Source organism: Thermobia domestica, chromosome 4, assembly GCF_964235325.1.
Source record: "Thermobia domestica chromosome 4, izTheDome1.hap1.1, whole genome shotgun sequence".
NCBI lineage: Eukaryota > Metazoa > Arthropoda > Insecta > Zygentoma > Lepismatidae > Thermobia > Thermobia domestica.
The window spans coordinates 213,538,544-213,550,971 of record NC_137457.1 but is presented as its reverse complement, the minus strand read 5'-3'; the positions used below and the strand labels follow the sequence as shown (position 1 = coordinate 213,550,971).

Sequence of the window (12,428 nt, the reverse complement as noted above, 5' to 3'; positions counted from 1 at the left end):
ATGTAAATGGAGGAGTATAATAAGGAATACATCTTGTAATTTTAATTTAATAGTAAATTCACATTATGCCTGTATGGTTATCCAGTGAAGTTTTTTCAAGTACTCTTCTCATAGCTTCCTCGGAGTCACAATATACAATAAAAAACTGACGCCAAGAACTCATACCTTGTAGTCAATATCTTGTCAAATGTTGACAAGATGACGTCCGTTGGTAGGAAAGGCGAAGTTCGTGTTCCTGTTTCGAGCAGTATATTTGTGCTGTTTCTGTGTCTTGTGATTTCTATTGTTGTCCGTGTAGTAAGGTTACGCCTAGAGTCTGTCATTAACAATTGATCACACAAAACATCAAGCTGAAAATGCAGTGAAAGACAATTATCTTTTGTTGCTACAGTGTACTTCCCAAATATACTTCACAACGCTCATCACAAATGGCAAGGAACCAGTGACAGTGACAATGACAACGTGATTTCATGCAGGAAAAATATGACAAATCAGATGCTCCACATTCTGTGTTTAGTGTTTTTGTGTGGTGGTATCCAGGTGAATCCTGGTCCAAAGGTTAGTGATTAGAAAACCATCTTTAAGGTATACTACCGAAACATGCAAAGCATTAGAAACCAACATACAGACTGTGCTATTAAAATCAGTAAGTAATTGGAGTACGACTATTTAGTGATGAATGAATCGAGGCTGACCAAATCGGTAAGTAACAGTAAACTCCCGTTTTCTAATCAGTTCTCTGCATACGTAAATGACCGTAATACTTGTGGGGGAGGAGTGTTAGTGTGTATTAATATTAAATGGGCCAGCGGAGTCTCTAGAAGTGATATTCCGCTTTTGCTGTCGCACTCCGTCCCTCAACAGTCAGCGACTCAATTCAAGTAGACAGTTTCTGCCTGACTAGAGGAAGGCCACCTGGGATGAAGTTGTAAAGGACTACAGGTGTTACCGTGAACACTTGTACTTGAAGAGGCAGTGGATTTCTGAACCGATATTGTTCATGCAACCCCTCATGAAAACTTTTGAGAAAACAGGCAATGTACAGTGCCTGTTTTCGCATGTTTTGCTCATGTGCTACAGGTGTTACGTGTAAAGTAAATGGTTTGGAACAGAAACAGGCACTTATCCGGGAAATAACATCTGTTTTTGAATGTAATAATTCTTGTCCTGACATGAAATCACATGTGTGCACTGTACATTGACTGATCAGTACCTGTGCGACGCGCAAATACATGCAATGTTCAGAAGAAAATGTTGCGGGCTGCAGACATGTGCAGATCAGCGAATATAAGTTCATGTGTAGCACGTGGTATTTAGTGGAAACGTGTCTGCGTATGTAACGGTACCAACACATACACTGTACTCCATCGATATTGTAAACATGCACATTTGCGTTCCAGGCTAGCCGGTATTTTAAATGTTGGACGAAAATTTTCTGCACATTACATATAATGTCTTCCGTTTTTTAACGTGATTTTCAGCTATGCTGAATTTCAAAACAAATCTGCTTTGAACATGAGCTGTTTTTTCCCTGTATTGCTGAATGTTCATGCAGGTTCCAAATAATTGTTCATCTAGCAGGAGTGTCGTTTACATGTCTGGTACATGGTATGTTTTTAATACGGAAAATAGGATTTCCAGGTGGTTTGTTTTAGCAGAAAAGGGTTGTATAAACATGAACTGTACATGGTATGTAGTGACAGCATGTATTTGCAGGTTACAGAGAAATAGTACACTGTCTGAAATATAAAAGAAACATGCCCGGTAGACAGAATGTTTTAAATCCGAGAAAAGGCCATTTTCAGATGGGTTTCTCATAAAAAAAGAAAGCTGTTTTGTTATTAGGTGTATGTTGCTTGTATCAACATCATGTACATGCAGTGTCCAGCTACATGTTGCTTTCGAATGAATTCTTGAATTTCCAGCAAAACAGACTAATCTCGACAATATTGGAAGGCTCACTGTGTGGGTAGAAATTTGCAGGTGCGAATTTATATTTTCCTGGACCAGAAGCAGATACTGGTATGTTTAGAAACACTGTGTTGCTGGAAATTCAGTCTTGATTCTTATTCCTTCAGCAAAATTTCGAACTCAAGTTTTATTCAACAGTGTACACATTTTATAATTACCACAAAGTGGAAAACAGCTAGTAGGTCTAAAGACCAGGGACAGGTTAAAAAACCGAAAATTGTGCCCTATAGTGTAGATGCCCGCTATAGGGGACCTGCGCATTCAGTGTTAACTAATCGAAAAATGTAGTGTTCGTATCGTCTGAACCGCCTATTTCCAGTTCCCCTTTCGCTGCATGTTTGCGATTGCATGTTCAGTGCTCTCGAACAATACTAGAATAGCACTGGTCTTCTTCCTTTTACATGCAATGTTCAGCGGATGATCAGCTGCTGTTGAAGAGAAAACACGTTAAGATCAGCTGCAAAACATGCAGTCCACAGATGTTGCGTTCGGTTATAGGTACGAAACAGGTGTTCACTTCTTCCTTGTTTACCTGTGTTTTTCCGTTTCCAGGGACTTAACACGCAATGTTTTTAAAAAACATGAGCACATGATCAGGCGTAAAACAGTGTTCCAATTTCAAGGGTTTTCCAGGCACATGTACATGCGCATGTACGGTACGTGTTTTTTTTTTTTTTTGCTGACAGTAAAGGATCTTTTACCGTCCAAAAAAAGTAAAAACAACAATGAAATTTCCACCATAGCATGGCGAAGAGACTTGCCAGACATTGTAAAATGAGAAAAGGACTTGGGAAACATAAGAACTGTTCTGATATAAGACGTCACGCAACAAAGCTACTGAGTTCTCAAATATTTAGGTTATATTTCAGATATCAGCATTAACAACCCTAAAAACTTCTTGTCTCTTATCAGGTCTAGGTCTTGTACCATACTTCTTATGATGTACAGTGACGACTCAAGTGCAGAAGATTATGAAAGAACAGAAACTTTTAATGAATTCTTCTGTAACAGATTCTCAAATATACTATAAGTACACCACCTATTTTCCCCCCTCTAAAGTCTGTTCGTCCATTCACGTTGTCTCATATATCTTCCACTTCTCCAGAGCTTAAGTCACTCTCATCGTCTCTCTCACCTGAGAGAGCCTCAGGCCCTGACAATATAAACTCGATCTTTCTACGTTCCACAACATCTATTATCTCTTTTTCGCTTTCGCTCATTTTTAACAGAAGAAGGGTATTTTTCCTGCTCTTGGAAAACAGCCCTTATCTCCCACATCTATAAATCAAATTCGAAAGATCACGTGTTGTCCTTTAGGCCTACTTCGCTTCTCTCAAACATATCCATCGTCTGCGAGAAAATTATCAAAGATAGAGTTTTCAAATTCACTTCTTTATATATTAACACTGTTAAACATGGCATCGTGTCAAGTAGCTCTTGCATTACTAACCTTATGTTGTATGTATTATTTACGGAAGCATGTACTGCACATGCAACATATAACATTCTTATGTAAATATGTACAGTACAACACATGTTTTTGAGCGTCTGTACAGTGCTTCTTATTTTTTTTAACATGTTGAAGGTAGAACCATGCACTGTACATTGATTTTAACGAGTTAACCGCACAGCGCATGTACACTCACTACAAAACAGGTTTCAATATAGGTACTTACAAAGAAAACCCAATTTTCTTTACTTCCACACTACTACTGGTTCAGTGATAAAGCTCTCAACTCTAGTTTGAGGGATCCTTGGTTTGATCCCATGCCATTCAATTTATAGATAATAGCGTAGTGACCGTGTTTTTTCTCGAGATTCTCCCACATTCGCATTCCACCAATGCTTTCACAATCATTCACTTGCAGTAATCATCCGTCTCCTTTAGCCCACAGCGCATTATCGGGGTACGTAAAACTGAAATATTTTATTTTTTCGATACTGCGCAAGTAAATAAATATTTTTTTTTTTTTAAAAAAAGAGAGAATGAATGGAAAAGAAACCGACAACCATCACGCAATACGGTAGCTATAGTTATCGTTTCATGTTTGCCGCTGCATCTGTAGTTACTTTCTCTGACAACTACTATAGTGTAAGTATGATTTTTTTTTTTACTTGTTACTTTTGAAAAGTTAAATATTTCTTTTCGCTATGTATGTATATTCAGATTTCTCAATAATTCAATTTCTTTAGGGAACGTGAACCGCAAATATTGGATTACCAAACTCAACAGTATAAACTCCTTCCTAATATAGCAGCTTGTTTGGCAATGAGATTTTCCGCTAATTGGCTGTGGGATATGTACAACAACGTGACATCAAACATAGAAGAAGGAGATCTGGAACAACTACCAGAGGTGAGTACTTGCGCATTTTTACTAGTGTTTAATTTACTGTTCTTTTAAATTTTGGTTATAAAGAAATATTCTTTCAAATGGAGGTAATAAGTTTACCCAATGGTGCGGCCAAATTTTTAAGAGACTCGCAAAACTACTAATCGACACGGCAATTTTGAGACTATTAATATGTCTTGACATATGTCGGTATCAGAGATTAAATTTCAAGTTTCAATATTACTAGTTGTCTCTCATCAGTATTACTTGAAGTCGAAAACCAGTTTAGTGGTTTATATAACGGCAACAGAATACTAAAATTTGTAATGTATTTTTCGTAAATGTCTCGCATTATGTGTTAAATAATATGCATGTAAGGATATTGCAACACTCGTAGTTAAATGAAGTGCCAGAACATAAAAAATAGTAGTGGCATCACTAAAGCTGAATTAGTAACGCTACTGTCAGGAAAAGAGAAATCAGAATTGGAGTTCCAGCTACTGCAGTGGTCATATTTTTTTCTGTATTCTATTATTGCTGTTTTTTGTTTGTTTATTTTTCGTTTGTTGAATAGTGCTTAACGTACATAAAATAGTCCAAAATACTAACTAAATTTATCATTTATGTATAATTCAGTTCTTTAATTTGCACTGAATACCTAATTAGCTGAAAAACAAATTTGTCGGAAATGTATTGAATTTTGTATAAAATAAATTACAAGCGTGTCTTCACAGGACACTCGAACAAATTAGCAACAGCTCTTAAATGTAGCCTTAAATACTTTTGTTCTTTCATTTTTGCGTGAGAAATTGTATTCATAATTGTAGTAAAAATAAAGCATTAAGGAAACTTGTGGTGATGGTCAGTATTTCCAAATGTAACCGTTTAAGAAAACAAGACGAGACAGCAAATTTATTTATTAGGAATATGTTAATATTTCTTAGTGCCAACAGTTCTTCGTATGATTTGATGTGATTCCAAATAGAAGTGTCAGAGGTCAGTTACATATAAATTGCCAAATACAAAGTGATCATTGGGTTTCAAAGGGCTATATTAAAAATATATGACATACAATAACGAATGATACATGGAAATATACAGAAGCTGTCTAAGTTTTATACGTACTTTTACAAATGTTCAATGCGGCTTCCTTTCGTCATACGACACAGTCTAGTCTAGTTCGCCCCAGACGTGCTCTAGCATATCCCTATTAATGCTCGAAAATACAGCAGCTCTAATGCAATCCGAGAGCTCATCCAATGTTGTTGATAGTTGAAGCACATGCACTGTGTCATTCACGCGCTCCAAACGAAAAAATTCAGAGTTTTAGATCGGGAGATCTAAGAGGCCGTGGGAAGAGCGTAAGTCATCTTCAGTATATCGCCTAACCTAGTGTGCGAGTTTTTCGTTCAGGTAGTGGTGCAATGTAATGTGCTAATAGAACGATGGGCCATCAAGCTGGAATTTGAAGATATTGAAATCCTCTTTCACTTGAAGAAACATCCACAACTATGACATCGAAAAATGATATACCGCTCACTTCTCCTATTCCGAAACACAAAATACTTTCTGATGCATAGATATCGTTTTGGAAATAGACTTGTGCTACCAATGTCGTCGTGAGTCAAGATTAGAAATATTATAAACTTTCAAATGTGCTCTTTTTCATCACTAGCACAAGTGTGTAATATAATTTTTCTTTCTCGGCATATTTCACTTTAAAACCCGATGAATCATTTATAATTACCCTGTAGCGTTGCTAATTTAAGCTTGGAGATGACCAGTGAATCTTACAGTTCAAGTTTCAATATTACTAATTGTATTAATCAGGCGCTTTCGTGATCCATGGAACGATTCAACGAATTCAACTATCGGATGATTTGCATGTGTCAATGAATAATGACTAAATCACTAAAAAACATTGAATTTCAAGGAGATTCTTGGGTCGGCTGCTTCTTCGCGCTATGTAACAAGTACAGAAGCTGTTCAATTATCTCCGCGTGCTAGCAGTTGTATGTTGTTTGGTTTCAATCCTGACTTCTAACGGTTAACAGCCTTAGAACGCTGTTTCGTTTTGATTCTCTTTTTTCCGATACTTCATACAACTTTCGTTCCTACTGTGTCAATTGGGAACATTATTTGTATTTAACGGCTTTAGCGCATTGTGAATAGCTGTTTGTATTTAACGGTTTTAGCGATTGTTTTATTTCGCATTGTGAATAGCGAAATAAAACAATGTAGGAACAAAGTCTACAACCGCTTCCGATAAAACGGGTTAGTGATTTAAGAATCGAATCATCTTCTATCGCCCCGAATATATCTAAGCAATTTTGGGTTCACCTCGGGGCATAACACACGCTTTGAAATGGTCATATTACAATTCGCCTAAAAATGAACATGCCTTACATTCTTATTTCACAAAAATACGAGGCAGTTAGTTGTAAGTTGAAAGTTCGTTTGGAGTACCTGGCAGAGTAACGAAGTTCAGTCCGACGTGACGGATTTGGGTCCGAATTTCGCCAGATTTTACATAATTGTTACATTAATGTGTAAATTATTTTAAAAGGTGGTAATCATTACTACATTGGTGTGGAAAACTTAAGGACGAAATAGGTAAAGTAACATAAAATATCTTGTATTCGTTAGAAATGAACGAAACCTGATAGCATGCTGCTAGAAGTCTCCCAATCGCGCACAAGAAGCAAGACATTGTATGGCATGACTCAACGTGACCGTAGCACTGAATTCGTCTGCTCTTTAATATTAAGCAGTTGAATTAAAGGTACGTATACATGTATTTAGGGGAGAGTATGTATCAGCTAGAAAGCTCTGTTCAAAGTGCATTGTGGTGTAACTTCCAACATGCCCGGAGACAAGATTTGGATAACTTTATTTGGAAGACGGACGAAGTGTGACGAGTTAGGCACAGAAGTTTCACGTGTATGAGGAGCATTCCGAACTAAATACAGACAATGCTGTGCAAAGGAAATGTAGTGGTCAATCACGATCAACACCAGAAGCGAAAAACCACTACATTATGAAACAAGCAAGAAGAGACCTCCCTGAAACGTCGGATGCAACTGCAGACACATTTAACAGCAGTGTAAGGCGCCCAATCTCTCGCTCCACAGTGACACTCTCTTTGCTCAACGGCCATTACGTTGTATCTCGTTGACACCCAAATTGGCGGCACCGTTTACGGTGTGCTAAGAACATCAGGACAAGACCGAGGAGAAGTGAGTCACGTTCACTTCTCCAATGAGAGCAGATTCAGTCGGAGTAGTAATTCTGGACGTTCAGCTATCTGCCGAAAGGAGGAAACAAGCAATGAACCCAGGAATGTTGTCGAGCATAATTGTTGTGGTAGTCTACCTATTGTTACCGGTATGTGGGAGGCATAATGTTACAGGGCCACACCGAACTCCAAATTTTTAAACACGGTACACTTTCCGCTCAACGTTATTATGATACTGTATCCTTTCCCTCCGTGCGTCTTTTCAGCAGTGAATTCGTCCCCAACTTTATGGATAATAATGCGCGACCGCATCGAATAAGCGCAGATGGCGGATTTCTGGAACGAGAGGATGTTAGGCGAATAGACTGGCTCTCCGGTTCCCCTGATTTGACTCCCATCCAGCATATGTGCGATGCTATGACAAGACGTCGTACAGTACTTATCGATGCACGAAGCATCATCCAGCTGTTGTCAATAGCGCTGATGGAGGAATGGAACTCCATACAACAACAAATTATTGCCAAACTTCTGAGCAGTATGGGAACGCATTGCAGAGCATGTACCGCTCTGCGTGGTGATCACACATAGAGCCAGATTTAAATTTGATAAGCTATTGAAAGTAATGAGGCACTTTATATGTTCAGCTATCCTTTGTCAATGACAAATTGTCTGCACTGCACTGTTCAGCTTCATGTTACATGTTGTCATTTAACCAGTCCATGAAAAATATAGGTTCCCTGTATGCAGAAATAAGCAAATTAGTAATATTTTTGAGAACAATTTAGCAGGAGGGGACCATTATTTACATCATAGAAGCCTACAAAATACTGTTGATGTATAAGCTTTAAGTTACTTCTTCTTTATTTTATATTTTGGAAATGTACATCCATTTTTTCTGTAATTTTTTGGGGGCTCCCAGGAGAGTGGGACACTAATCTATGGATTGTTTAGCGTATACGTAAATCCAGTACTGATTACACACCCTTCTAAGGACCATTTCTCTCCTTCTGTAATGTCAGGTGGACCATCATGAGTCTCAGTGCCTTCAGTGTAAGTTATTGTCTCTATATAAAAGTGTTATTTTTGTTCTTCTAATCATGTGTTTCTGTCTGTTGTTTCCTGTATCATACTGTAGCACTAGTCTCTGTGTATAAATCAACTTTCACCGATATATGCCACTTAAAAGTGACACAGCATGTGAAACTTACTTTCGCCCTTAAGTTTTGCACACTATTGTATATGAAATAAAATAAGTGGAAGAAGAGCAGTAATATTCAATGTCGTCTTCGTTATCTGCATTGTTGGAGTAAAAGCAATCTTCTCTCGGTCTATCTTGCATGTCTGAGTGTTAGTTTCTACAATATTTTAAACCTTTTGGTAATGTATTTGTGTTTTAGTTTGTGTTCATTCTAGAAATTAGTAACATTGAGCATAAACCCATGCTTTCTTTTAGTGTTGCCAACAGAAATAACTGTTTCTTATTTTCATAACTGTGCTTTGTAAGTAGGGTAGGGCTTACTCAACTCATAGGATATTCGGTATCTCTCTTATTTTCCAACTTCCAGAATGTGTATTTTTGGTTATCAGTATATTAAGAACATCCTAATATATCATCATTCAATTAAATATATAAGGTGTTCCAAAACAACACAACAGCGTTTGAGAGATGATTTCTGACACCGAGACAAAGTATAGACCAACCTGGGTATGAAAATGCTTCCTTTCGGCACTATGACCAGTCGAAAATTTGTCGGAAAAATGCGAAAGGAGCCATAACTCGAGAACAAAATGTCGGATCGAAGCCGAGTAAAGGGAATGTCTATTATTTTTAGTCCCAGATTCCATTAATGCACAATTGGACTTGGCACAGTAGTGGCGCAAGGGTATTCCTAAAGGAAATTAAGCTTTGGGTACTTGTATTGGTGGCATTTACACCGCCTTCTCAGAAAAAATATGTGACTAATCTTAGTTCGCTTAATTACATTCGCGGCATCAACTATTATTACATAAATTATTAAAACGAAAGCTCACTGAATATGTTTATCGAATCAGCAGTCTAACCTAGCACACTATGATCAGAAGGTATTTTTCTGTAAAGGCGGTGTAAATGCAGCCCATGCGAGCCCTATGGTTAGATACTATTGGACAGTATCTTCATTTTTTTTCTCACTCTTTAGAAATATGTTCAATGTAATGTACCTTCGTGTTCACACAAGTTCCGTTTTTATCACTTTAGAAGTGTTAATTTCAGTAGCTCCTATCTTACCACCGTAGAGAACGAAAAGATGATTGATGTATCATACTGTAATCTGTGTATGGATCAAGTTTCACTGATTTATCCCACTTCAGAGTGAAACAGCATCTGAAACTTACTTTCGTCCTTTAGTTGTGCACACCAGTGTGCATAAAGAGAGAAAAAAGTGAAAAAAGAGTAGGAGTAATATTCACTGATATCTTCGTTATGTGCTTTGCTAATAAGTGATATCAATTACTACATTGAAACAAAGAGATTATGGAAATATTGTGTTGAAGCTTCTGAATTTGCTACAAGCAACTCACCAGTGATTACAGAATAGTTACAAAAAATGAAGAAAATGGTTGACCTTCTAATCAGTTCTCTATTTTGAACTATTTTTTTTACCGGCGTGACTTCCCTCACGAGCCACCTCTGCAACTCAGTATCTTTTAAATGATCAAATATTCCAACTCCTTTTGCAGGGTTTCATTCGATGTGGTTTGAGAATCCTGTTTTGCTTCACTTGTCCAGATGCAAGTAGAGCATGATATACGAGCTCCTATGCACAGTAAGGTTAGTTCCTTGTAAAATGCTCTCTAGTTCACCCAGCCTTTTTAAATAATGTATGTCCATATTCCAGTTCTCACTCTCCATACATTTAGTGATTTTTTCGTTTCACAGTTCATTAAACACTAAAGTGTGAGGCTGATTCTCAACAGTACGAATCATGATAAGAATGTCCTTAATTTTTTCTTAGCTTCATGCCATTGCCTGTTGCTTGAAGGCAGTCTGTACAGCTGATGCAGCAGCGGGAGTAGAAACATGTCGTCTTGCATGTGGTGGACATGGATATATGACTTGCAGCAATCTTCCAGCAACATATGGACTCGTTACTGCTGCCTGTACTTACGAAGGAGAAAATACGGTGTTGCTACTTCAAACTGCAAGGTAATATAGTAAGAGACTTTATATAAAATAAATTTATCATAAAATAATATGGTACATTTCTAGTCACCAAAAGCTAGACTATTTTCCAGAGACTGTCCAGAAAAATTACCCTCAATTTTTATGAATTCCCTTAGGTCTGACTCATTTTCTCCCCATTTTCACACAGGCAGGGTTGGTAATTGAACGATAATACAGTATTAATGTGTGTATAATGTAATTTGGTTGACTTTGTGATGTACGATCAATACATAGCCACTATATAGGAAAATATTGTAAAGTAAAAACGCAAATTTGATACATATTCTGAATTTCAAATATAGAACGATAAAAAAAAAAGGGACAATATCATAGCCGCAAATAGACTATTATGACAAACAATCTGTTGTAGGTGTTTTGTTGATTGTTTCACTGTCAATTCGAATGTCATCACAACATGCCCTTTTCTGGTGACATTTCTTGCAAAGCCAAAGCAAAGGAGTACTTTATGAAAAGCCTATCTAAATTAACACGGTACAAGCAACAATATTTGAAAATATTCTGTTCTTTTCTGGAAAAATGTGACTTATCCTGTCCATCTATTGCGTGGGAGATGTAGAGGAAAGTTAGTCTTTGTTTCCAAAAGAGTTGAAGATCTCAAGGAGAATGATAATCCCCATAGCAGAACATGCCGCGATCTGCGATGTGATCACAGAAAATTTGCCGCGCCTGTGCAGAAAAATTGCCAGAGGAAAAAGAAAATAGCCAACAGAAAAGTATAAAAATATGCCTGCTATGTGAAGATGTCTTAAATGCACGGACGAGGCATAAATATAATTTGAACTGTTTTTTATGTCGCGTAAAGCGTATTTTAACAATCAGACGTGTTTCTTCTTCAGAAAATTTTTGACTTACAAAAGCTCATCGCAAAAAGACAAAGAAAGTTCTGCCATCGAGAAGATAATATATTCCACTGTCAGCATTGTAATCCTCATGATACTGTCAAGTTATATGTCAGAAGATAATAGAACATAAAGTAACTCAGAATTTGAAGAGCTGGTATATGTTGCTATATTTTGTTCTTATACTGCGAGGCTCCTCCCTCCTTGGACCCTCAAAATATTAATTCTTTCAATGAAGCAGTTAACGACGTTTGTTATCATTTTCAGTTTTATTCTGTTTTTTTGTAAGTGACATCAAGTAATTCTTGAGAAGACTTATAGCAAGTCAGCTCTGTAATTAGTAGAGCAACCCAAAAGCATAATAGCAATTTAGACATATGGTTGGTACCTTGAACATGGTTGTGGTTGTTTAAGGGTCCAGAAGAAACTAATTTTAAAAGCATAATAAAGCATAATTTTAGAAAATAAAGCATAAAGCATAATTTAAAATATATAGCACAATTCTTGAAAAATTCTGTATAACTGCAAGTTTAACATACTATATTAATATTTTTTTAAGACCAATATTTACAAAGCATAACCATTGAAAACATAACAATGCAACAATGAAAAGCTAATTTTTATTTCTGTAAACTTTTTGGTGTAATCCTTTGATGTGGAGAAAAAGAAGGAAATGAAGAAAACTTTTCGCCAACAATGAGTAGTACACAAGTACTCCACACTATATTGTTACGTGTACCACTTGAACTTGAGCACTTTCTGTATTTGTTTGTGATATCTTTTACTTTCCCTTTCTGTATATATGCACCTCTAAGGCGCACACAAGTG

At 36.9% G+C, this 12,428-nt stretch overlaps 1 protein-coding gene across 5 annotated transcripts in view; it reads left to right on the top strand.

Moving 5' to 3' along the window:
* The window catches only part of ACOX1 (acyl-CoA oxidase 1), a 185,864-nt gene that overhangs the window by 103,190 nt on the left and 70,246 nt on the right, over window positions 1–12,428 (top strand). For all 5 annotated transcript variants that reach the window (XM_081755468.1, XM_081755467.1, XM_081755466.1 and 2 more), the window contains exons 8-9: window positions 4,165–4,327; window positions 10,532–10,722. In XM_081755468.1, the coding sequence (XP_081611594.1) occupies window positions 4,165–4,327; window positions 10,532–10,722 (354 nt within the window). The remainder of the gene's footprint in view (window positions 1–4,164; window positions 4,328–10,531; window positions 10,723–12,428) is intronic.